The sequence below is a fragment of the Denticeps clupeoides genome, chromosome 3 (assembly GCF_900700375.1).
Source record: "Denticeps clupeoides chromosome 3, fDenClu1.1, whole genome shotgun sequence".
NCBI lineage: Eukaryota > Metazoa > Chordata > Actinopteri > Clupeiformes > Denticipitidae > Denticeps > Denticeps clupeoides.
The window spans coordinates 9873153-9900796 of record NC_041709.1 but is presented as its reverse complement, the minus strand read 5'-3'; the positions used below and the strand labels follow the sequence as shown (position 1 = coordinate 9900796).

Sequence of the window (27644 nt, the reverse complement as noted above, 5' to 3'; positions counted from 1 at the left end):
ACTCCAAGGGTCGTCCACCCTGCGGACCTTGCGACGATCGCAGACTGGCGCGATGGGCGGAGCCCAACTCTCGTCTCCCATGCTCTCGTCGTCGTCCGTGTCGTCCACGGGGAGCCTTGCCAGCAGAGCGCAGAGTTCTTGGCTCGACATGGCGAAGATCGTGGGGGTCGCATCTTCTGCGCTCGCTGCCCACGTCACTTCCTCGCTGCTGCCGACGCCAACGTCCTCGCTCCGCCCACTCTCCCGCCGACGTTGTCGCTTCCGGGTTTCGCGGAGTTTCCCGGTGGTGACGTCATCACGCGGCGTCGCGTACCACGGCTTCTCGGGGAGAAAACGCTCCACCAGAACGGGCGGCGCGTCTCTCCCCTGGCGTCCGTGTTCGCCGCGCCTGGCTGCGTCCTTCGCGGCGTTTCTTCTCCTCTGCTTTCCACCTCTGCGCTTTTGGGGAGGTCTCTGGCATTCTGTCACGTCTACAGACTTACGGGGGAAGGAAGCGCAGAGGTCTGACATACTGGGAAGGGGTTTTATTAATAAACAAACACTAAACACAAATAAAGACGGGCGCGGTGGCCGAAAACGATTTAACTTAAATAAGGAACTGAAACTAACGTAGGCGTGTGGCGATTGCCAGAACTCAAAACACATATGAAACAAAACCAGGTCAAGTTCGTGCAGAGTCCACGAAAATGCCAGAGACCCAGAACGGGCGGAAACTTCCGGCATTTATGGGGCGTCAGGATTGGATTCAGGTGTGGAGCCCAGCTGCAGGCAATCCTGACAGTAGCTAAAATTGTCATCTGACCTGAGTGGAGAATTTATCCACTATAATGTGTATTATAGTGGATAAGACAGTAAAAGTGAAGTGATTGTCATTGTGATACACAGCAGCACAGCACACGGTGCACACAGTGAAATGTGTCCTCTGCATTTAACCCATCACCCTTTGTGAGCAGTTGGCAGTCATGACAGGAGCCCGGGGAGCAGCATGTGGGGGGACGGTGCTTTGCTCAGTGGCACCTCGGCGCCTCGGGATTCAAACCGTCAACCTTCTGATTACGGGGCCACTTCCTTAACCGCTAGGCCACCACTGCCCCAGTAGGTTTTTTTTTTTTTTTTTTGCACCGTACAAGAACACGAAGTGCAGTGAACAAACTGGCAGCAAAGAGAAATGGAGATAATGAGGCAAATGTAAGTCTCCAAAAAGATAAAATAAGAAATATGATGACGCGTATGTAGCACTTGGCTTCATTGTGACAAACGGCACAAACAGAGGAAGAAAAAAAGTGTTTCTTAAAACTAGTTGGTATTACTGTCTCTTAATATGAAAAGAACAACCCCACAATATACCTGCATAGCAAAGCCTATTACGTGGAAGTAGTGAAAATAATAATAATAATACGTAACTTTCCTATCAGGCCGCCGCAGCAACCTTTTTGCAAGAAAAGAGTGTTTCAATCCTTCAAACACTGTTCAATCCTCCACAATGCAGTTTTTTTTACTCAGCTTAATGGTAAAATGTTAGCCGGGGGGCGAAATGTTTACTTCTCAATGGGGGGGTAACAGAAAATAATTGAGAAGCACTGGTCCAAGATAAGACTGTCTGATGTATGATGGGGTTGAGTTGTATCGGGACCCTGATTGTTGCCAGATCGAATTAATCCAAATCCCCATGCGATTAAACAGCGGCGGTCCTTGCTGCTAATAAAGCTGTCTTAGAGTGTCTGACCACGCCGACAAAGAGCAAATTCTCACGCTGAGAACCAACACACCGAATGTACACAAACATTGTGAAATGATCCAAGTTGTACTTACACTGTGAAACTGAGAGGTCACGTTAATGCGATTAAGGTCACATTTTGTTTGTTACTCAGAATACAGTAATGTGTAAAATTCTTTTTTTTTCGTTTTACATCTATCCTGCTGATCATTGCTTCCTCTAACTAATAAGCAGAGGTCACTGTGAATAAGAACAGCAGAATAAGAACAAGTCTCACATCCCATTTAATTTTTTTTTTTGTGGTGAAGAATGATTGTGTGTGTAGTCACTCTATATAAGTTTGTCTGTAAATATGTAAATTCTGTAAATGTGTGTGTGTGTTTGCACATGCAGTGTGAGCAGTCATACCTGATGCGGGAGCACGAGGACGTGCAAGAGCGTACGACTCTGCGCTACGAGGAGAGAATCACAGAACTGCACAGCATCATCGCAGAACTCAACAAGAAGATAGATCACCTTCAAGGTCACACCATCAGGTTTGTTTACACACACACACACACACACACACACAACTCAACAGTCATATTTGTTCACTAGTTTTATCATCACAAATGCTCATTAACATGAGTATTCAGCATAAACCTTCAGGACTGTTGGAAACCATCCCGGTTGTCTTACTTGAGGTGGTGGAGATAAGCCAAGAGTGGGCCATACACAATCATGTCTCATATGTAGATCAGGGACACTGAGCCCAACCTTCATGCACCAGCATCTAGAGGAGCTCCGCGACTGCTTAAAATCTCATTATGAATCTCACCCTTCCTTTCCTGCACACCAGAGTGGGCGATCCACTGTTATCGCGAAGCCCCCCGCTGTAAAATTAAAATGTCAGTTTAGCGATGAGGACTTGCGCATGCGGTGAATACCAAAGATGCCGAACTCGTCTCAGCTAAAGCGCTTTCTCTACAGGTGGAGGCACATGAAGTGACTCATTGGCGGAGCGCCGAGCGAATTGCCGCTTGAAGAAAACTTTAATTATGATTTACATGAAACGTAGTGGCTGAAATGTTTTCCCATTGCAGGCAAGCTGAGTGTTATTAACTCTCCCCGCTGCTGACATCCTGCTGTCCTGGTGCGGTATTTGATTGGTTGGGAACGGCGTAGACTGATGAAAGTATAACAACCACTGTGTCACACACAATGTAATTTTGAGCCAGCGCTGATATTTTCCTTGCCGACCATTAAGCAGGAGCATATGAGGAAGAGGCACACCGCGACTGTGGTTGGCGAGCCACATTAGCAGTGCTGATGTCAAAAAAAGAACACCATTACTCTCCCGGGATCTGCGTCTTCACCGCCAGGATCTCTGTAGGAATGTCAGGACACGGCGAGCACCATTCCAACTCCTGCTCACATGATTTATTCCTGTGATGTTCTCTGGCTGTCGGCGCGAGGAAGTAGGGGAACTAGTGTCTCACATGAAAACATGCGCCTTTGTCACAAGCTCAGAGGGTGGGCTCGGGGTGGCTAAACGCACTGCTGCAGAGCGCCGTTGATGTGCAGTCAGCATTTATCTCTATAAACAGTAGCAATAAGGGCAATTAAAGAACATCAAAAAAATAATACTCATCAGATGTATCAGAAGAGTCTGTCTGGGCCTGTTTTAATAGCCGTTTCATTCATGCTGTACTTAAGATATTAGTATTAATCATGTTTAGGTATGGAGAGTGCATGGTGGCGCATTTTTCTGTGGTGGTGCATTTTCCAGACTGACGGCAGTCCGACTCCGCCTTTACTGCCTTTAGGTTTAACCTTTGCTGATGACTTTCGCTTCATCAGCCAAGGGATAGACATTTGCTGCAGGTATTTGCATACAAAGCACAGTGCATTTTAATTAAAAGAGACCCGTGTGTACAGCACACTTATAGCAGGATGCGTCCATATTCTCATGCAGCCTGCCACCCTCACCTTGCTTCAAGCGGACCAGACTTTTACGTGACGTGCACAGAATCCCCCATGCACTGAGTCATTGCTAATTAAATTAGTTCTGGAGGCGTATTGGATTGTGCCATTATGATGCAGGGTTTTATTACTAACCCTCCCTCATAAACACCACGCCATTTAACCCGATGCGGAGTGTTCTCTCAGCATAAAATTGAACGTGTGCATATCGGCCCATGGGCAATTCATTGCTTGGATATGGATTTCTCTCATGGTAAATCACACAGATGAACAAATGTAATCACATTACGATTGTAGCATCTGTCTTATCAAGATAAATGGCATGAAAAATGAACTTCCATGCACTGCCAAGTTTGAAGAGAACAGATTGTTCTCCAGAGCTGGTGTCTTTGCCACCTGTATCCTCCTTCTTGAGAACATTCCCAGGTTGAGCAGCTTTTGCTGCCTTTTTCTGTTTATTTCTGTGGCCGTGTGTCTCATGAAATCTGCTCTTCTCTGGCACTGCCCCTTCTTTCTTTTGTGCAGCTAATAGACTAGCAAAAATCGGATTTTTTTATTCTTGATACTGTGACCCTTGACCTCTGACCCTCTGCGTGTCCTTCAGGGAGGAGGATGAGTTCTCCGAGCTGCGCTCCGAGCTCAGCCACAGTCAGCAGGAGATCAACGAGGACGGGCACAGCATCGATCAGGACCAGGCGTCCGTCTCTCTCCCCGAGAACCAGTCCACCCTAGTTACAGCAGACATGGGTGAGGGTCTGAATATCACCATAATTTCACAAAATACACTACAGTTTGAAATTCATCTTTAAAACATGAGCTTGGCCAATAGCTGCGTTGATCATTTCTTTCACAGAACTTGCTTTTTGATTGGCATTCCAGGCATTCCTCTGGCCACAACATAAACTGACAAACATCTGCTGCCTACCAGACTCCTGACCAAGTGATGTTGCTTAGCAACTACTGTTTCATGGCAGAAGGTGTCTTTATTGTCAGCAAAGCCATTTGTTAATATTAAGAATTAAATAATGGTGTAAGTGCAGCCATACTCTCAATGTTGTGCTTGTGCATTGTGCAATTATCCCAACTCTGGACTCATAAATTAATGCAACTGAAAGCACAAACATTGGGAAAAACCCTTGTCTGTGACTAATTATGCATGAAAATAGATATTTAAGCTTATGTAATATGCATGTTGCTGAATAATGAATGACGAATGTTCATAGCTTCATCATAATCATGTGTGATTCATAGATTTTGAAGCCCTATGCCTTTTTTTCTCAAAGCTTCCTTTAAAGCATTTTGATTTTTCTTGTTTCTTAGTGTCCTTTTGTGAACCTTTTAATGTGTAATGCATTACACCAGTACTGTAGCTTCAGTGCTTCATTTAAAGTATATACTGTTGAATGTGTGTGTGTGTGTGTGTGTGTCTTGCATACATATTTGGGCTCAATTGAAATGTGATTTGATTTAGTCTCTGTCTCTAGTTGGTATTTATGTAGTTTCTATCACAGTTTGTACTCTGAAGACCAGAGCAACCACTTTTTCAATTGAGGAGGAGGCTGTTTTTTTTCTGTCATCTTTTTTTTTTTATCTTTTTTTCACCCATGTGTGTCTTTTGGTTCACGCGGTAGTCAAGCATGCTTATCCCTCAAACACAAAGGCTTCCTGGAGCAGGAAGCTTTTATTGTACTGGCTGCTGTATACACTGCTTGTTAATCACCACAGCCATTTGGGGTCTTAATTGGGTTTTCATTGTTGGCACAATTCTCTTCTTTTGCTCGACATTTGTGCAGAAGGGGAACAGTAATCAGCCTAAGAGAATTTGCATTTTAATGCAATGCATTAAAAGTCTGGTTTGTTTTTATTGGCAAGCAGCAATTGTTTTATGCCTGGCAGAATTTTGCAATCAGATGCTGCAATTACAACCCCCCTCCTCTTAATATCTAGTGTTGCTGAACATAAGACTTATTTTAATTGAACCTTGTTGAAATGGCCTTCTGGTTTGACTGACAGGGTGTGTTAATTGCTTCTGATTGTGGAAATTAAGCTAATGGTCCACAGTTCATTTTATTCAGTTTCCAATATTAATGTCTACAGGTACTAGGCCAGAAACAATTGTGAGACAGCTGTGAGAACAAACTGTGCTGTGAGTCTGCATCACTGCTGGGTTTTTTATTCGCTGTTGGGTTTTTGCTGCTGGCATAGCAGTTGACTGATGCGGGTTTTGCAAATGGCAAAATCTAATGAGAATTTTGTTCTTTCCAGAGTTAGGAATTTAATGATAATATCAAATGGTTCTCAAATTGTTCAACTAAAATGGACATTATTTCTAAATCAAACTGAACACTAAACATTTCATATTGTTGTATGCACATAGATTTGCACTCATGTGACAGGTAATTACATTAATGTATTAATGTAAAATTAATTTATGACTAATTCATGTGTAAAAATGAATGATTTGTCACCTATTAGCATTTATAGTTGACTTCGGGTCCTTCTGCTCTAGACAACTGCAGCGACCTGAATTCGGAGCTGCAGCGAGTGCTGACCGGCCTGGAGAGTGTGGTGTGTGGACGGAAGAAGAGCACCTGCAGCCTGTCGGTGGCCGAGGTGGACCGGCACATCGAGCAGCTCACCACCGCCAGCGAGCACTGTGACCTGGCCATCAAGGTAAAACCCAGGCCCCTTCTTCGCTGCGGAGAAGGTTACGGGTGATTTCATGCATGTCACTTTAAACTTCACTCCAATAATCGATATCTCATTTTTAATGTGTTAGACTAGTCAACTATAAAAATTATTGGAAAAGGCAGAGAACTGCTGCAGTGAACCATGGGAGATGATGACCTTTAAAATTCCCAGAGGTGGAGTAAAGATTTTCTGTAGTTATAAGACTGTAAGGGTGTGATGAGGAGTATTGTACCTATGTTGGCCTTTTCGGACCACCTGTGGAGTTGGCCTGTTATCACCTCCTTCTTCACTGCTGCACATGAATAGGAAAAAATGGCAGGTCTCAAAGGAAATGAATAAAGTTTATCACTCAGATTGGCGTTCAGGGAAATATGAAGTAATTACTGACATAATCAAATCATAAAGTTTAATGATTTGTTTTATTTATTAATGCTTTATTTCTTTTTCATTTCTATTGTCATTAAAAATTATTATTCAGTTTTCACTACCACTGGCCCACCCAGTAAGAGATTAATGTCTGTATTGTTCCCCCCGTCAGCATTGACACCCCCCCTCCCCTCGCCTCCAGGGGACACCCTGTGCTCAATCAGCCTGCTTTTTTCATTAAAAGGGCATACATTTCCACTTAATCCAAATCCTGTTAGCTTCAGGCTGGCTGAGACAGCCAGGCTCTCCTTAGTCACTGTCTCAAAAGCCAGCTTTGATCCCACAGCATGGGCAAGTGGGAGGCTCGAGACCTTTGGTCAAATTGAATGACCCCTTTAAAGTAGAACTGAGACTCGTGCAAATTACACACAGGTAAGTTGAAGTAAAACATCTGAATGAGCGGAAGAAACATACCTTATTCCTTTGTGAACGATCATTATCCTTTGTGTGTTTTTTTTGCTGTTTCAACAGAATGTTGTTTTCCTGCAAATACAGTTGGATCTTTACACTGAGCTTTTCTACAGTGCATTCTAGTTTACTCTTGTATTACTATAGAAATTTGTTGCAATAATTTGTTGAAATATAGCAGGCAGAAACAATTGTCATTGTTTTGTGAATTTTTTTTTTTTAATACCAAATTACAAATCACCTATTTGTAATATTGGTTTTACCTGGGTGTTACCCTAAACTGATAGAATATGAGGATTTGGGTGAGTCCTTTACAGACACAGGTTTCAATGTGTTTTAAACTAGTGCAAGGACTCCTCCGCCCCAAATATGTCATTGCAGCTTATGATGTGGCACTCATCACTTCAATTAATGGTAAAATTGGAGAGCCAGTGGCCGGGCAGTCAGCTTATCTCTCGTGCTTTTAAATGGCGTCCATCCTCTGTTCCCATTGTGAGAGTGCAGGGTGTAAGGGGAGATGGGGAGAGATGAGGTGGATTGAGTCTTGGCGGGTGGGAGCGCAGGGAGGGAAGTGAGTTAAAGCCACAGCCCTGGGCGGTGTGCAGATTCACGGTAATCCACCATTCACCAGCTCACTCTGATAAGGAGGCATACTGACTCGCCAAGAGACCCCTGGGCGAGGCCAGAACACCTCCCTCCTGTGCAGTCAAACAGGCCTTGTGAATAGACTTGCCTTTGAATCGGATCAAAGGGGGGAAGTGAACTTGTTGTACAGGCAGAGGCTTGTGCCGAAGTTAGTACAAGATCACGCAGGGATACCTGATCTTTTGCACAGTACCACACACAGAACAATAACAAGCTTTCCAGTTGGCCCTAAGAGGAGTTGGTGCATCAGATAAAAGGCTCTTTTGGCTCCATGTGTAAGTGTTTCGAAAAAAAGGCCATGAGTGTCAAAGGACAGGTCAAGTTGAGCTTTATTACGATCTCAGCCAGTGAAGCACACAGTACTGCCAAAATGACTAGGGCTGCCAATTGATAAAATAATGAATTATACATTTTGCTATGTATTAAGTGCAATAAATTCTTAAGATGAAAGCTTGCTGATTTACATTTACAGTATTTATCAGACGCCCTTATTCAGAGCGACTTACAATCAGTAGTTACAGGGACAGTCCCCCTGGAGCAACTTAGGGTTAAGTGTCTTGGGACACAATGGTAGTAAGTGGGATTTGAACCTGGCTCTTCTGGTTCATAGGTGAGAGTGTTACCCACTAGGCTACTCTAGTTGCCTCTAGTGAATGCAGGTCAGTTTGTATACGAGCATCAGATAAATGTGATTGCTTTCATGCAGACCGTGGAGGAGATAGAGGGAGCCTTGGGCCGGGATTTCTACCCCAGCCTGTCAGAGGAGCGCGCCCGCTGGGAAAAGGAGCTCGCCGGCCTGAGGGAAGAGAACGAGAGCCTCACCGCCATGCTGTGCAGCAAGGAGGAAGACCTGAACCGCACCAAGGCTACCATGAACACCATCCGCGAGGAGCGCGACCGCCTCCGCAGACGGGTAAGCAGCCCCACAGACCTTTGCCCTCCTAACGTCTCGAGCTGTGAGGTTGTGTCGTGACACTGCATTGCACTATGAACTGCATCAGTTCATTTAGTGTGCTTACTGAGCCAGAGCAATGGTGGAAATTGTAAAATCGCAGACAGATTTTTAACAAAAAAGGTCACTGACCAGAAGACGGTGCTCAGCACAGGCTACTTTTCTCAAGGTTGTACATTTACATTTACATTTACAGCATTTATCAGACGCCCTTATCCAGAGCGACTTACAATCAGTTACAGGGACAGTCTCCCTGGAGCAACTTAGGGTTAAGTGTCTTGCTCAGGGACACAATGGTAGTAAGTGGGATTTGAACCCGGGTCTTCTGGGTCATAGGTGAGTGTGTTACCCACTAGGCTACTACCACCCTAGGTTGTGTCTTTTTAAGTGGTATTTTTACACAACGGTTCTGTTGAAGCTCAATCTTTCCAACCACATTCTAAATAGAGAGCAGCAGCAATATCAGCCATAGCAGATTCTCCAGAGCTTCCTGTTGTGTTTGGTGGGTTGCGACTGTAAGAGTGAGGTTTCAACTTCCCAGTGGTCAGTGCAACGAAGCCCAGTTGAGTGCGTGGAATATAAATGTGATACAAAGCAGCACAGCACAGCACACGGTGCACACAGTGAAATTTGTCCTCTGCATTTAACCCATCACCCTGAGTGAGCAGTGGGCAGCCATGACAGGCGCCCGGGGAGCAGTGTGTGTGGGGACGGTGCTTTGCTCAGTGGCACCTTGGCGGATCGGGATTCGAACCGGAAACCTTCTGATGAAGAGAAGCTCAAGCGAATATATACACTACTCAGAATAAGTAAGGGATATTGTGAGAGACTGTCATACATATGGTTGTTTCACTTCAGACACTTTTGGGACAGGGAGGAAATTGTATTGGCGTGATTGATTCACCTCATTTTGAGTTTTCCATGTAATGGTCTCATTGTGTACATGTTTGCCTTGTATTGGGGGCAATACCAAGAAACAACCTTTCTCAATGTGGCATCAATTTCAACATTCTGTGAGTATAAAAAGCTGGTATTGTCAGAAAGTCATTCCAAATTCATCATTCAAACAGCCATGAACACGATGTCACTTAATAGACGAGCAGCATCACCTGGCCATGGCACGCCTTCGGGTCGGTGGCAGGCAGTCAGATGTTGCTTGTGAACTTGGAGTCCGAATCCACCAAATTCCCCCAGCACACCCCCAACTTTCTGTTTCTTGGATGATAATGGTCCACCACATCGTGGCAGAATTGTCACAGCTCAACTTCAGGAAGTTGGAGTGCCTTGTGTCCCCTGACATGAACGCCATAGAGCACGTCCAGGATCGTACCACACCACCAACTGCAGGTGGCACTTGTGGAAGAGTGGAACACATTGCCTCAGAACAACATCATGAGGCTAGTGAGGAGCATGAGACATTGCTGTCAAGCTGTCATTGCGGCAAATGGTGGAAACACCCACTACTGACTGTCAATTTTTGTTATTTATGGCTATCCCTGTAATTGTCTATATTTTTGGGGTAATAAATATTAAACTAATGAAAATTAGTGATATAAAAGGGAACTTTTATTTATTTCATAAAAATTAAGAGCAAATAGGAAAATCACTCATGGAAATAACAATATCCCTAGCTTATTGTGAGTAGTGTATATATAAACCCACCATTTCGCTGGAATGCGGCCTGTAGGTGTTCCCCCTGGACCGAGCTGTGTGAGAATGGAGCCGGTAGCATGGAACTAACCTGTCCAGAGCCAAGACCCAATCAAAGCTACCTTCTCCAGCCTGTAATTTTGGTCTGTCATGCATGTTCACTTCAAACGCTGTTCAAATATAGTCATGCACTCTGGTGCACTGGGCAACCGCTGACAGATGCATCATATGATTTTAAATTGTGATGGATTCATTCAGGCCACCACCACCACCACCAAAATAAAATACTAACCGAACCAAATATTGGCTTTTTCACCAGTCATGTGTCTAAAAAAAATGAGGAGACTTGCACCTCTTCAGCTGCAATGTCAGGGAGCACAAACAAGCTCAGCAGGCTGCCCAATCAATATGTCTGCCTCTTTTAGACACATAATGAAATCTGCTGCTCTGCAGCGGCCCGGTGAAGCTGCTTAGGGCCCTAACACGATTACAGATCCAATGCTGCGAGGGAGCGGACGACGGCTATTACTGCTGCTTACGCCGACGTGGCCTGGTCGCCATTCCGAGACCAAAGACTCCATGTGAGGCCTCCTCCGGCACAGCATCGGTTTTCCCATAACCCCCCCAGCCTAATGAAATCATCCTCAGCTATGGAATAATTGGACGAACACATGACGTTAATGCTATTTCATTTATGTATCTGTTTTTTTTTTTTCTTTTCTTTTTCTTTTTCTTTAATGGCTGAGTCTGTAAAAAGGTTTCACCGTGTTGGGTGGTGTCCTCTGGGGGCCGGTGTCCACTCTCTGTAATTGAAATGGATTCTCCCCGCCTCGTGTTTATCCAGGATAACAATCCAAGTCTTGCCCTTTCACGAAAGAGACTCTGCAGAAAGGCGATTTCGTTGTTAGTCTGATTTATATACATGCGAATGTGCTGCATGTACATGATTGCATTTTTTTCTCGTTTTTGTATTCCCTGTTTAATGATAGAGATGCAGTCCTCGTTCTCGTTGCCGCTGTGCATTACTGACCTTCATTTGCTTTCCTTTCCAAATGATCCTCTTCTCTTTTTATTAGAGTTATATTAATTTAAAGCTGCTGCCTGGCTTGGGAGAGAATGGGGCTTTGTAATGCACATTGCTACTTCTTTTTTTTATACTTATTTCTCGAGCCAAATTTTTACAGTTGCATTTTCCTTTGAATGAGGAAATTACAAGGAGAACATAAATTGCATAATTACTGGCCAGCATCAGCTGCCTCCTTCAAACCTATCATTTTGTGTCTTTCTGCTTTTTTCCTTTTCTTTCTCTTTCAGAGGGGTGGGTTAGGGAGGTGACTGGCTTGTCTCTGAGCTTGTGATGGTGGAACTGCAGCCCCTTTGGCTGTAGCCACTTTTTGGCAGAAGAATATGGCAAGGAAAAACTAAGCAGCGTTCAGAGTTGCTGCTGTCTCTTCTTTCTTCTTTCTCTCTCTCTTGCTACTGATATTTCTTCTGCCTTTTTGTTACCCTTCGTCTTCTCTGATTATAGAAAGGAAGACAAGGTCATTCTCTCACTCTCCCATTGTCAGTCACTCTCTCTCACACATTCACTCGTAATCTCACTCTCACTCACTCACATATTCATTCACTTTCTTCCACTCACTCTCATTCTTAATCTCTCTCTCTCACTCACTCTCTGTCTTACTCATTCATCTGCTCACTCATTCTGCTTCTTAATCCCTCGCACGGATTCGCTGTCACTCACTCACTCACAGTTACCCACTCTCATTCTAAATCATTCTGACTGACCCATTCACTTGCTTACATTCGCTCACTCACTCCTCTCTTTCACCCCGCCTCTCAACAACTGACTCATTTTCATTCTTTCTCTCACTCACTGTCTCATTCTCACCCTCCCTCACTCACTTTGTCAGATGCTTTCTCACTCACTCTCTCAGGTCACTCTTATTCACTTACTCACTCCTTTCTTTCTTGTTTCTTTTTCTGTCATTCTCTCTTCAACTTCAAAGGCTTTACTGACATGACATTAGTACCGAGACTGAGATTCACAAATCACAGTAACTCTCTCACCTGCCCTTTATTTTCTCTGATCTTTCTATCATGCCACTCCCTTTCTCTCCGGCTTATCTGAGTCTAGTTCCGCTCTCCCTCTGCAGTTAAACTCTGGGATTTACTACCTAATTCTGCTCTGGTGTTTGAAGCCAGTCTATTGTTACGCTGTTTCCTACAGTCTTTGTTTAGTAACGGAGGTGAGGCATCATGCAGCACATCAGAAAGACCATTAAGCAGAGGGCGATATCTCTCGCTGCTGGGGTCGGAGGGGAGAGATGACAGGGCCAGAGCTGTTCTCTCCAGTCTCTCTGGGTTGAAGAACATCTCTCAACCTGTGTGTATGTGTGTGGGAAAGAGTGATCTGTATTTATGCTTGGAATTTAAACTCCCTCTCTGTCCTTTTTTCACTTTGAATTGAATGAAGCTGGTACAGAGAAGCAGGTCCGTGTTTGGGTTCATGAACCAGTTGTGAGTGGGTGGGAGATCTGGACATGTCAAGGATATTTAGATGTGATAATAATGCTTTCTTGCACAGATACATTTTTTTTTGCATCTTTGTGAGGACTATGGTGATAAACAGTCAATCCATGAATCTTAAAATCTACTATCAGTGGCCAAGGCCAAATATTTTAAAATTAAAGAGGCAAAAAAGGACCAGCAGAAAATGTCCTTTTTGAGGATATATGTGTGTGTGATAGGCTGTTTTTTTTCCTCACTCTCTCTCTCTGTCATCTGCTGGAGTAGTTTCTCCACACAACCTCATGTCCCCATTGTCCTTTGAATAAATTAGAGAAGTGACCTCCACAATACAGAGCGCAGGAGCGTTGCCCAGATTCAGGTGTGACACAGGTCTCATGGAGCGAGAGAGATGTCACACTGACAGGGTGAACGGTGGTGGCTGCCCCATTAGACCGAGGCAAGTTAAGAGGTTTAGGCCGGAGATCTGAATGACCAGGAGATCTGTAACCAGGTTTTCTTTATTCAGCACTGCTCTGTTGAAACATGTTCCGTTATTTTCCGTTCAATACAATTAAGCTTTTAAATAGATCATGTTTACTGGTCATTTCAGAATAAGTTAATTAATTTCATGTGTGTTGTGTGTGGTGGATCATTTAAAACTATTGATTGGTTTTTCTCACCAACCAGTTAAGTGATTTGCAGATTGATTGCTTGATTGATCTGAGTGTTGTGTTTGTGTGTGTGTCTGTGTGTTTTATTAAGGTGCGAGAGCTTCAGACACGCCTCCAGAGTGTGCAGCCAGGTGGCCCCTCTAGCCCCAGCCGCCTCACCCCCGCCAGCCGTCCCATCAACCCCAGCACTGGAGAGCTGAGCACCAGCAGCAGCAGCAATGACATCCCCGTCGCCAAGGTAACCACCTCACCTGCTTAAGAGCGCTCAACCCACTCTGTTTCTGTCTTCAAGACAATTAAAAAACTCTCAACCCAGAGAGATTTAAAGGCTAATTTGGAATTGCCATATGTGGCAATGGTTTGGACGTAAATGTCAAGCAATTTGCCCTCTTTAATGTTCTTATTTTGACTGTTAGTCTGAGGGCACACAATAGTTAATAACTATTACAGCTATATTGAAATGTACTGTTTTCTGCATTGCAGCAGTGATGCTTATTCAATATATAAGGCCGTTAAGGCCATCATATTCAGTTTTTTCTTTCATTGTGTAATACAGTCCTTTTGAAAGAAAGTCAGACTGCAGGCTGCAGGGACTGCGATCATCACATTTGTGCACATATACACACCATTGGGCTTGAACTTGAGAAGGAATGATCAGTGGGATTCTATCCTTTTTTTTTTCATCTTTCCTCAACCATTTTTCCAGGTGGCAGAGCGAGTGAAACTGTCCAAAACGCGCTCCGAGTCGTCATCCACGGAGAGGCCTGTGCTGGGATCTGAAATCAGCAGCATTGGGGTGAGGAATGCAGAAAATAAAAGATTGAAAGGTCTGAGAAAGAGAGAGAGCCGGGAAGGCACTCTCCCTTCTCCCTGCATTTTTTGGGTAATAATAGCAGCTCCATCGTTCCTGCAGAACGATTTTACTGCACGAGGCGCCACTTTGTCACTCAGGTGTCAGTGAAACCACTCCTGGCTACTATTCAGGGTGACTGTGTCCAACACTGAAGGTGACCCTCATGCCAGGTGACAGACACCCAGCTTGTAGGGGGTGAGAAGTGGGTGCAGGGAGTCTCTACACATTTAATCGTCCTCTTCTAACTGGCCTCTGGAGAAAAGTCAGCAGCAACGATTCTAGAATTCTTTCAGAATTCTCAGCTCAGCCCGTCCCCACGAGCAGACGTAAAGGCTGAGACGAGAGTAGATCACATGGAGCGAGTGGGAGTGCCGACTCCTCTGAGACCGGTCTGGGAGACGGGTTATGTAAAGGACTGCAGAGTAATGGTGCTCATTGCGAGCCTTCCTGCTGATTCAATTGCTCGTACCCTTTGGGTTTGCCTGCTGCTGAAGTGCACCACTGAGTAAATCTTTTTTCTTGCAGTGTGTGTGGCCTTATTGTAATATGTTATTATATTTCTTGCATTGGCTTTACAATCTTTCCCCCGGCCCTTGATTCAGGTGTCCAGCAACGTAGCGGAGCACCTGGCCCACTCTCTGCAGGACTGCTCCAACATCCAGGAAATCTTCCAGACTTTGTATTCCCACGGCTCGGCCATCTCCGAAAACAAGATACGCGAGTTCGAGGTGGAGACCGAGCGGCTGAACAGGTGGGCTTCTCACGGCGGCGGTGCAGGGCTGGGAATATACAGTATACAATATTCACAAAAACGTGTTTGTATACCTTCTATGTAATTGTGGTGACTCTATAATGGATGCATCATAAAACAACTTCAATATATGAAGGATATACTTAACTTAAACCAAACCATCAGTAGGGTCCAGCGTCTAGTTTAATTAGACAGACATTATTGATCCAGAGGGAAATGTGACTCTCCAGTAGCTTATTTAGATATATAATGGTAGTCAGTACACAGAGGGTACTCCGCAGAATGGAGTTCTGTCAAATGGAACAAAGTGAAGTAACCAGTCCTTTTTTGCCGCGTAGGACGTGCATGATATATGTCAGCACAGAACTGCCACCATTCGTTAAAGGTGACTGATTTTGCTCTTTTTCTGCAACAGTCACAGATTTGTGTGTCTCTGCTGTGGTCAGGTGTAGTTCTTCCCTTCCTATACCCACACTCAATATCAGGTTTATGAAAGACGTAACTGTTTTCCTCACTTTGCTGTATTTGTGTTTCAACTGTAGGTGAATTTTAAACCAGATTTCTTGTTTTTTTTTTTTACTTGAAAGGCTTAAGAGCTTCAGCCCAAAGGCCTGTGGCAGGAAATGTGTCCATCCTTAAGACAGATGTGGATTTATGCCGTTTGGGATTTAAGCCATCGCTGCACTCTCACTTAACAAATGTTGAGATGTTTTCCTGATGTGGTTTAAATTGGATCTTGGCTGTCTGAGGTTGTGCAGTGTGGGCATTAGACCCCTAATCCTTTTTAATTAATAGTCATTTGTCAGTGTTGTTGGAAAGCCTCGTAACATGAGCATGCAAAGGCTGAAGCGATCACTGTCAAATGTCCATTCTGGCTGCGTGGTGTGTGCCATTTTTTTTTAAGCAATAATTTAAGCAATAACCACTCTAGCATTCACTCACTCTCTCGCACTCACTTAATTTCCATAACCGCTTGGTCCTACTCAGAGTCATTGCTGTCAGAGCCCATCCTGGGACACAGGGCACAGGGCGGGGACCAGAACACTATATTGTTTCCTGAGGCCTTGCCAGTTCCATCCATTGAGTTCTAAAATCAAAGGTTCTTCCAGGAGGATGACGTCACATTGAATGGCTCATTATGTTAATCACATGAGATGACCTGTAGTTACCAGGTCTTAACCCACTTAAACACCCAGTGGACCAAATTTGGGAATAACTGGAATGCTGCCCAAAGTTTTTTTGATTGAATTTGACGCTCGTCTGCTAGTATCACTGCAGGATAATCAGTAACCAAGTATTAATTTAGTTATTCTTCATACAGCCGCATCGAACACCTGAAGTCCCAGAACGACCTGCTGACCATCACACTGGAGGAGTGCAAGAGCAACGCGGAGCGCATGAGCATGCTGGTGGGCAAGTACGAGTCCAACGCCACGGCGCTCCGACTCGCCCTGCAGTACAGGTACTGGAGACGGAGGGGGTAGGCATGTGGAAGATGGTGTTTGTATGTGAGCAATCTTCGGAAGACCTGAGATGAGTGATATGAAAACTGCGTTCTGAGGAGACAGTGAAGCTGTCTCTCCACGTGACGGGATTATCTTGGTGTCCCCAATCCTCCCTCTGCTGGTCACATTAAACATGATGGCCACGTACGAAGCAGAGAAAATGTCAGGCCTGGCCATGCACATTAATGCAGACGACGTACCCGTCGGCTCTTCAAACTGAGCGCTTGGTTGATTTACCCACTTATGTGTGTAATTCTTTTTTTTTGACGTTTTGATTGGCCATCAGCTGTGAATTGTGGGAAATCGGCTGCAGGTGCTGTGCTGAGGCACGCAGGTGGCTGCCTCTCGTCTCTAAGCATTCATTAGATGCTGCTGACGGACGGCTGGATTTACTCTGCACCGTGTCTGCAGTGAAGTATCTCTCTCTCTCACACACACACACACACACACACAAAACACAGGTGTATGCACTCTCAGCTTTTAAAGGGATGCTGTTCTGCTCTTCAGCATACTAATACACCTTTATTTCTATCGTTATCACTCGCTCCTTCCCTCTGTCTCTGGCTGTTCTTATCACTCTATACCTCCATCACATTCTCTCCCGTCCTTCTGTCTCTCTCTCGCTCTGCCTTTATCCCTTCCTGGCCATCTAATTTGCTTTCTCTCTACCCTTTCGGTTTTATCTCTCCGACTCTCCTTCACTTGTGCTCCTCTGTTGCTTTTCCTCTCACCCACTCCATCCTTACAGCTCCTCTTATTGCTCTCTCTTTATCCCATTGTCTCTCTCCCCGTCCTTATTACTGCATTTCTCCCTCTTTTTCTCTCACTTTCCTTATCACTGTACTACTGTTTTTCTCTATCTGTCCTTTATCTTTATCAAATGTTCTTTCTCTCTGCCTTTTTTTAGTTCTCTCGCTGTCCTTTATCACTCTTTTCTTCTGTATTCTTTCCTCCTCACCACTGCTTGTGTACCTTTTCATCTGTGTCTCTGTGTCCTTTTCTCTGCCGCTCCTCTTTTCTTTGTGAGAAAGGGAAAGGCCACCGCTTCCTGTACTGACGTGACAGGACTACAAGCTGCAAACCCAACGCTGCATTCTCTTTTTTTTCTCTTTCAGCGCTTCATCCAACTCTCTGTAGATTTCTCTCTTCCGCCAAATTAAAATGACAGACAGTGGGGATTAATTCCTGGGCTGAGAGGGAAATCACAGATCAGGAGGAAGACATGATATGGGTTTTTTTTTATGTAAAGATTTAGCTCCGTCTCTGAGTGGCACGAGTGCAGCAGCGGCTCCTGCTCTGATACAGAATCAAGGTGCATGTAAATGTTGCCTCGTTAGAAGCCTCCTGTAATTATAATTAGGCTGAGCTTACGGAGGTCGAAGGCTCTTTGAAAGTTGCCCGTGACGGGACTAATTTGCATGGCATTAACATGAGTGTAACCTGGCTCATCAGAATAGTGTGTGTGTGTGTGTGTGTGTGTGTGTGTGTGTGAGACTACATTCTGCTGTCTGATAAGATGATTTAAAAAGCCCAGTGCACTCAGCCCCAGCCTAATGAGGAACTCTAATCTATTTCTAAACACATTGGTGCCATTTACAATTAACCGCGTTCCCATCAGACGTCACTGGGATCAGTGGTACAGGACTGGTGCAGCAGCGGCACGTTCACTGTGGAGCGTGGAACAGTCCATCTGCGCCGCGTGCAGAGCTGAGGTGAAATCTGCAGGGAAACCTGAAGACTGGCATGTTTACAATAAAAACTTTGCCAAGTCCCTTAGTGAGCAGTGGGTGGCGGGCAGTGTGCGGGGACGGTACCTTGCTCAAGGGGACCTCAGTGGCACCTTGGCGGTTTGGGACTTGAACCCACAACCTTGCGATTACGGGTCTGTTTTCTTAGTCGCAAGGCCCCCACTGCCCACAAATGAATTTCTGGAATATATAATAAAATCCACAGAGTAAATAATGCAGCTCACTCTATTTAAGCTCATATTTTTTTTGTGTTTTTTTTACCCCAAATATCTGTCTGGTATGTATTTGTGCAGCTTCTCTCTTTTCATGTCATATATAGCACCTCCAAAACACCCACCATTTTTCTTAAAGATTATGCTGATGCTGAGTAAAACTCTCCTGGTCACATTTTTTTTTAGGGACGTAGAGATGCGCAGATAAGACGCATGGCAACAGTCAACAAATGGTCTTCTCTTGTTTGTCTGCTGTCTCTGCCCACCAATTCTTCCCTGTTGATCAGTGGCAGTCCTCGGTGTTCTTTGTGCATGATTTATTCATAAGGCCATCGATTTAATGGGGCTGAGGCTCCGGGTTTCATTTTTTCCATACCTAGACGGACAGACACGCCATCTGGGCTTGGTTTGTCATTTGCAGCGAGGCATAAGGTCGGAGTTTTGATTGAATTTCGTCCCCGGTGGTCGCGATGTCAACAGGGCGGACGGGTCGGGCTTTTGATTGGGGGGGTTGAGGGGTTGACTTTCATTACAGAGTGGTGGGTCTACGCTGAGCCCCGGTGAAGATGGAGATGGCGCCAAGCTCGTAAACAAGCAGGCCAATAAGCCCACCAGGCACACACACACACTGACTCGCTCAAAGAAAGTACATTACAGAATTACAGAATTATACACACTCACACAGAGACACACACTGCAAACAAATGTAACGTGATAAAGGCTGAAAGGCGCTGGTTTTACTGTGCTGGACTGTTTTACGGCGCAGTAATTGAGAGCGCTGCTCTTGCCGGTAACGGTGAGGAGGGGAATCAGAGCAGCACCGATGCTCGTTTGTCGCAGCGTCTGCCATTTCAGTCCTGACCGGCCGACTACGACAGGGTGTACAGACCAGCAGGTCTGATGGGAAGAGGGGAAAGCAGAGGGGAAAACAGGCAACAGGACACGGAAATGAAAGGATGTGGGTGTGGCAGCACTTATGGCTCTTGCAGTGTTGCTGAACATAGTTTTTAGGTGTTCACCAAAATATTTATTACTGCACTAGCATGGCCAAATCATTAGGATTGTTTTACAGTTATGTACAGAACATGCGGGGAACATGTACCTTGATTGAGGTACCATCCCTACACGCCGCTCCACCGGCTGCCTTTCATGGCAGCCCACTGCTCTCAAATTTGACGGGTTAAAAATTTGACACATTTCGAATTCTCACTTCAAATTTAGAATAAATTTAGAACAATTGGGTAGTAGGTGTTGCCCTAAGGTTTGTGTGTATTTGTGTGAATGCTTGTTCATTTAATACTAGTGTGTGTTTTGTCTGGAAAATGTGTCGGCGTCCCGTTGCAGAGGCTTCCGTGTGTGTGCGTCTGAACTGCTTGTCATCTGACATGTTGTTTCCTGTGTCTTCAGTGAACAGTGTATAGAGGCCTACGAGCTGCTGCTGGCACTGGCTGAAAGCGAGCAGAGTCTCGTGTTGGGGCAGTTCAGAGCGGCTGGCGTCAGCACTGTGGGTGGGTATCTCTTGGACCCTCACACACACACTGATGCCGATATTCAAAAAGCACCTGACAAATACATCCACCCTGTACTAGTGCAAAAGACAAATGAGCAAACAATGTTAAAAAAAAACATTTTTGTAGTCTGAATACATTTGTTCTTTATGCACCGTACCAGAATACATTACTGAATACATTTATGGCAATGTCTTATTCAGCCATTTTTGTTTGTCCAGCTCTTTAGAGGCTGTAGAGCCTTTGACTGTAGTGACCTGCAGTTGAACTATAGCTATCGAATGGTTCCTGCAGATGGATTAAAGAGGGATATTTCGGGCATTTGTTTTGACCTGAAATTAAGTGCCTGGCCCGATCAATACCTCCATATGTCTAACAGAGCCGAGCCCACAGAACAGTTCATCCCTGAGGCTACTGCAGAGGAGCTGGCCTCATTTGCTTCAACTATTCGTTCATAAGGTGTCCTTTTACGCTTTCGGCCTGTAGCTGTAAAGTTTAATCGTCCGTGCAGATGTGGCCATGGTGACCACTTGCAGCTGCACAGCACCGAACTGTCCCAGAGCGGATAGCAGAACTGAAGAGTTGTGCCTCACACACCTCATCCACACACAGGAGAACATGCAGAACCAGGACAGTGGGGCATCACTGTAGCGTTCAGGGCCATACAGCATCCACAGGGCCTTGGCTGTTTGGGGGGCTCTATAAATGGCACCTTGAACAAAAAAAAAGGCATATATAAATAATCATATGTTTCAAGGAATGTCAGACTACTAATGCATCTCAAAAAATTATATCATGAGAAAAGTCATTTGTTTTTAAATTTTTAATTAAAAAAGGTAAACCTTCTTATAAAAGCTGTCTTGATAAAAATAGCTTATGCAAATAACATAAAAAAATATTAATAGTACTATATAAAAAGTTTTTTTATAATAAATTATTAAAACAAATTGCCTTATTTCACAATATTCACATTTTTGAGTTGCATTAATGTATTCTGAGAAAAAAGAAATAGACTACGCACATAGATTCACCACTTTTGTGATATGAGGAACATCAGAAACTCTCCAGCCTTCTGATGCGCCGTGTCGGCTGTGCAGGCGAGCAGCTGGGTGAGGAGAGCGTCACTCAGATCCTGAAGCAGGCGCATGACTGCAGGAAGACGGCAGAGACGGCCGCCAGGGACCTGCTGACCCGACTGGACGGGAGCTGCGGAGCTGCTTTTGCTGGGAGCGGCTGCAGCGTTCAGCCCTGGGAGAGTCTGTCCTCCAACAGCCACACCAGGTGTGTTTGTGTGTGTGTGTGTGTGTGTGTGTGTGTACTGTGCATATCTGAAGCTCAGTGGAGAGCCCCCTTCGGTGGTCTCCTGAGCGTGTGTGTATATTTGTGTGTATTAAAATGTCTGCCTCGGGATTTTCATTTGAAGTCATCCAGCTGGTGTTTGTTAGTTTTTCCCACCTTGCGGGTAACTGATGCCAATAAATGTAAACGTGTGTGCATGTGTGTGTGTGTATTCTTGTACTTCTAACTAATATTTCAGAATGTTCCTTTACTTGGCATGTGTGTCTGTGGTTATGGAGTATAGTTTATAGTTATTATGGCTGGTATGCAGGTTTAAGGTTACATTTTAAATAAATATAAGGAGGATGAAATCATATTTACACAAGCTTCTCGACAGATGCATGAAAACGTCTTTTGAGTGCATGTGTGTTTGTGTCAGAGAGAAAGTGTAGTTAATGGTTTTACAGAAAATGAGCATCTTTTTGACAGCACTACTAAACAGCACTACAACCCCCATGCTCGTAGACAGTCAGGATTTTGGTGGTGGATAAAGTAAATTGTAAATTACTGTAGAGAATCAGGAAATAAGAAACTTTGGTTTTGCTATTTTCAGAAATCTCCAGGTACGTGGTGGAGGAGCAGTGAAATTTTACAGCTGAATGATGTGAAGAAGAGGGATAGTATTTGGTGTGTGTGTGTGTGTGTGTGTGTGTGTGTGTGTTGATGGTAACACTGCCACCACATCTAGGCACTTTATTAAAGCCCAGATTGGAAAGTATTGGAAGCTGGAGACGGGAAGGCAGGCAGTTATTGAAGTCAAACACTTTATGCACACACACACATACAGTCTAAAGATGGGCCTTCAGTTGCTTGATTGCATTTAGACAAGATATAGAAATAGTTGAAAAGTCGATTGTTGCACGGGATTTTTGTCAGGTATAGTTTCAGGGGAAATTAATGTGAATCTGCTTATAATAGAGAAATGTCTTGACATTTAATACATTGCAAGTCTACTCCCTTTCTTCAAACATATTGGCCCTTTAGGGTTATATTGGGCCATTAATTGTCTGAATTGATTGAAATTTGTGATTTAATGCAGCGTGTGTGTGGCATTTATTAAGGACAGCACGTGAGCAGAAAGGTTTGATTTAAATGGTCTGATGTGTATAGATAATTGATGGTTTACTTTCCACTTCAGTGTGATTTGATAATGTATTTCTAATCCTTGGTGAGGATATCCTGTGTCCTGCCATGGATTTTGTGATCAATTTTATATATGATGAAATGAATATATGTGATATTCATCTGATTATATGAATATATATCATTTTTTTCCCATTTCCTCTGGTTAATTCTTCATTTTATATGGAGAATTCTCAGTGATTACAATGTCTGTGATGGGCATCTCATATTACCTCTCAGCCTCCCAGTCATGTGACTATGTTCATTTATACAGTGGCGGACATAATGGGAATTGTCATTGTAATTAGGGTGCCCATTTTCAGTGGGGAGGACCGGATTCATTTGGAGCAATTCTTCATGCCCCATCTGTCTTTATCCTTTGCCTAAATTGCCCGTACGCGCATGTGTGTGTGTGTGTGTGTGTGTGTGTGTGTCTATGTGCATTGCATATAAAGATAGGTAATTACTGTTTGTATCATTCATTGTGAAGATTGAATGTGTTTTTATGTATCTGCATGTTCACATTAAGTACTCAGTTATTGTTTGCTTACAGTGGAAATGAAAAAAAAATTTGCCCATGAATACGTTTTCTCATAAATTTTTTTTGGTCTCTTTCTGACTTTCTATTTCAGCACAACCAGCTCCACAGCCAGCAGCTGTGACACAGACTTCTCCAAAGAGGATGAGCAGCGGCTGAAGGACTATGTCCAGCAGCTGAAGAATGACCGCTCCGCCGTAAAGTTGACCATGCTGGAGCTGGAGAGCGTTCACATTGACCCTCTGAGTTACGACGTCAAGCCTCGTGGAGACTCACACAGGCTGGACCTGGAGAACGCGGTCCTCATGCAGGAGCTCATGGCTATGAAGGCAAGCCTTCCCCACACACACACCCATGTAAACTTCAGCACGCATGTGTGTATCGGTTTACTGTATGTCTCCATCTGTTGATCTATACATCCATCCATCTGGAAATATAGAGCACACACAGTACTGCACCCAGTAGCACTTCTTAGAGCTAGTCCTTTAAGAAGGATCCACAAACTCAAGCAAAAAAGCATCTAAGCGTGCAATCAATTCCTTCAAAAAACAGACATTGTCTTTGTCTATTGTGTAAATGAATATCATAAATTTGTCTTCATGCCGAGCCAGGGTGGTCCACCCGTAACCCTCTCACTGTTGACTTTGGCCTGCCCTCAGCCCTGGGAGAGCTGAGGTGTTTACGAACTGAGAAACCTGCTGCTTCACACTGAATGTGGAACTCAGGAAGAACAACAACATTATTCAGCTCAACCTACTATGTTTTCCCCTCTGCCAGTATTGCTGGAATGATGAAGTAGCAGGGGCTCCAGGTCAGTCTCAGGGGTGCAGCGCTGCGTTCCAGATTAGTCCAGACCTCGCCATCACATCGCGGAATGACCTTGAAGGTGGAGCATTGAGCGTTTACGCGTCAGCATCCTGGCAGAAGATACCATCTTGAGTTGATAGCGTGCAGGCGGGGTCAGGATTAGTTTGCTTGGCAGTATCTCAGAGGAACTCTTGAAGTGACATTATTTGGATCTTAAAAGAGGAAGAAGCTCATCAACTATTCATTTCATTTCCATTTTATTCTGCAGGGGGCTCAGCAGGAATGTGGACATTCCTGGTATTATTGGGCCGTTTTGCATTCCTTATTGTTTATTCTCAAGGAGTAGGGCTCTGAATACGTGACCTTACTTGTGTCCTTCAGTGCTGGTGTAGCAATAAATTATGTGCCTGCCTACATTTCATAAGAATAGGGTATGCACAACTGAGAGTGTAAATTGTGTATGTGTGTGACTCTCCCTCAGGAGGAGATGGCGGAGCTGAAGGCTCAGCTTTACCTGCTGGAGAAGGAGAAGAAAGCTCTGGAGCTGAAGCTGAGCACGCGGGAGGCGCAGGAGCAGGCATACCTGGTGCACATCGAGCACCTCAAGTCAGAGGTGGAGGAGCAGCAGGAGCAGAGACGCCGATCACTGGGCTCCACAGGGAGCAGCGCTGGGGGGAAAGACAAGGGCTCCAAGGTATAACATACACACAATTAAGAGGCTGCAGAAACCTTTTTTTTTACTCATAGGTGAATATAATGTAAACTACTGAATCAAAATGTTATCAAAACATTATTATTACTTTATTTGTGTAGCTGAATTTATAGAATGTTTGAAGTTCAATGAATTTATGAATTAGTACACGAATTAAAATGAGAAAATCCTATTAGTAAAACAAAGTATGAATGTAAGAAAAACAAAGTAAGAATGAACAAGAAATTAAAAATCACACATACACACAAAAAGTTACATTAATAATGAAAACATCAGCTGTGTGTTAATGTTGAAATTCAACAAAGACTGACTGTCTTGGAAATAGAAAGGCAGGTTGTGGTCTCTCATCTTTTTTTCCAGACCTGTGTGAACAAATAACACTTTCGCTCCTGATTTCATGAACATGACGTTGATGCTCCTCACTGAATTCAAGGGGTGGAAAAACATCACCGTGTTGCGTTATACTGGTGAACAAGGCAATCGCTTGTGGCATTTTCTGTTCTGAATTACTACTCATTTGTGCAAATATAATAGAGATTGTGTAGAAGTTTAATACACTGCTAAAAAATATAGGTAACTCTTAAACAACACAATGTAACTCCAAGTCACTCACACTTCTGTGAAATCTAACTGCACTTAGGAAGTAAGTGGAAGTAACCCTGACAATCAGCTAGGAAGTAACCCTGACAATCAGTTTTACATGCTGTTGGGCAAATGGAATAGACAACAGGTAATTACAGGCAATTAGCAAGATGTCCCCAATAAAGGTGTGGTTCTGCAGGTGGTGACCACAGACCACTTCTCAGTTCCTGTGCTTTCTGGCTGATGTTTTGGTCACTTTTGAATGCTGGAGGTGCTTTCACTCTAGTGGTAGCATAAGATGGCGTCTACAACCCATACAAGTGGCTCAGGTAGTGCAGCTCATCCAGGATGGCACATCAATGCGAGCTGTGGCAAGAAGGTTTGCTGTGTTTGTCAGCATAGTGTCCAGAGCATGGAGGCTCTACCAGAAGACAGGCCAGTACATCAAAAAAAAAAAAAAAGTGAAGTGATTGTCACATGTGATACACAGCAGCACAGCACACGGTGCACACAGTGAAATTTGTCCTCTGCATTTAACCCATCACCCTGAATGAGCAGTGGGCAGCCATGACAGGCGCCCGGGGAGCAGTGTGTGGGGACGGTGCTTTGCTCAGTGGCACTTCAGTGGCACCTTGGCGGATCGGGATTCGAACCGGCAACCTTCTGATTACGGGGCCGCTTCCTTAACCGCTAGGCCACCACTGCCCCCGGAGACATAGGAGGTTGTAGGGGGCAACAACCCAGCAGTAGGACCGCTACCTCTGCCTTTGTGGAAGGAGGAACAGGAGGTGCACTGCTAGAGCCCTCCAAAATGACCTCCAGCAGGCCACAAAGGTGCATGTGTCTGTTCAAACCATCAGAAACAAACTCCATGAGAGGTCCTGACGTCTACAGGTGCAGCATGTGCAGCATGTTTGGCATTTGCCAGAGAGTCTGGAGACGGCATGGAGAACATTCTGCTGCCTGCAACATCCTCCAGCATGACCGGTTTGACAGTGGGTCAGTAATGGTGTAGAGTGGCATTTCTTTGGGGGGGCCGCACAGCCCTCCATTGCTTGCCAGAGGTAGCCTGACTGCCATTAGGTACTGAGATGAGATCCTGAGACACCCTGTGAGATCATATGCTGTGAGATCCTAATGCAAGACAAAGCTAGACCTCATGTGGCTGGAGAGTCAACAGTTCCTGCAAGTCGAAGGCATTAATGCTATGGACTGACCCACCCATGCAATTGAGCACATCTGGAACATCATGTCTCACTCCATCCACCACAGACTGTCCAGGAGTTGGCGGATGCTTTAGTCCAGGTCTGGGAGGAAATCCCTCAGGAGACCATCCGACACCTCATCAGGAGCACGTCCAGGCGTTGTAGGGAGGTCACACAGGCACATGGAGGCCACACACCCTACTGAGCCTCATTTTGACTTAAGGATATTACATCAAAGTTGGATGAGCCTGTAGTGAGCTATTCCACTTTCATTTTGAAACTCAGACCTCCATGGTCGATTTGTTCATTTTTGTGAGGTTTTGTTTTCAGCAGATTCAACTATGTAAAGTTAATACAAATATTTAATTCATTCAGATCTAGGATGTCTTGTTTTTGTTGCCTTTATTTTTTGAGCAGTGTACCATGAAATGAAAGACGACGGCTGTGTTTTTCTTTGTTTTAATCATTAATTGCTCAACAGTCCCCTGATGTTAAATTTGTGGCATATTCTACTCCTCCAAATACACACACACAGACACACACTTTATTAATGCCTGGTCTTTTTCTCCAAACACAATCCAAGCCCCAAAAGCACAGTAAGGGTTTCTCACTCGGGAGAATTTCCTCGATTCCGCCAGCAGCTCGAGCAAAGGAAAAAGACATAAATTAAACCAACCGCTCAAATGATTTATTGATTTTTCTCCCCCTCCACTTTAAATACGTGAGCTATATTCACTTTGTGAGCTCTCCAGCTTTACAACAGTAAAATGTATTGATAAATATAAAGCATTAAGTTCATTAAGCTGCTTCTCCTGTCCCTGTGTAAGTAGTGGTTTGTAAATGACCACCACTCCTAATTGCTAATTACTCTCGACCGGAGCCGAATTCTCTGACAGGGAGAAGACTCCACCCCTGCTGTGCCCACAGAATGTTAATTAAACAGCTGCTGATTGACAGTGACATTCATAAGCTGTCATTGATATTAATAATCCTTGTGGGTTTCGCGAACACAGTGGGAAGTGCAGCTTGGCTTCCCCGCGGCTTCGTCAGCTTCATGCTGAGAGGAGAGAAGCTTCTGGAAGCAGTGCAGACGCCCGACAGCGACCTAAAGCAGCTTCCTCCCTGTTTGT

At 44.5% G+C, this 27644-nt stretch overlaps 1 protein-coding gene across 2 annotated transcripts in view; it reads left to right on the top strand.

Moving 5' to 3' along the window:
• Nucleotides 1-27644, top strand: part of mcc (MCC regulator of WNT signaling pathway) — a 73943-nt gene that overhangs the window by 39388 nt on the left and 6911 nt on the right. For both annotated transcript variants that reach the window (XM_028972670.1, XM_028972671.1), the window contains 12 exons: nucleotides 2111-2253; nucleotides 4284-4426; nucleotides 6189-6352; nucleotides 8556-8762; nucleotides 13725-13871; nucleotides 14340-14429; nucleotides 15089-15237; nucleotides 16559-16699; nucleotides 20110-20210; nucleotides 21308-21491; nucleotides 23303-23537; nucleotides 24497-24709. In XM_028972670.1, coding sequence (XP_028828503.1) covers nucleotides 2111-2253; nucleotides 4284-4426; nucleotides 6189-6352; nucleotides 8556-8762; nucleotides 13725-13871; nucleotides 14340-14429; nucleotides 15089-15237; nucleotides 16559-16699; nucleotides 20110-20210; nucleotides 21308-21491; nucleotides 23303-23537; nucleotides 24497-24709 — 1917 coding nt within the window. The remainder of the gene's footprint in view (nucleotides 1-2110; nucleotides 2254-4283; nucleotides 4427-6188; nucleotides 6353-8555; nucleotides 8763-13724; nucleotides 13872-14339; nucleotides 14430-15088; nucleotides 15238-16558; nucleotides 16700-20109; nucleotides 20211-21307; nucleotides 21492-23302; nucleotides 23538-24496; nucleotides 24710-27644) is intronic.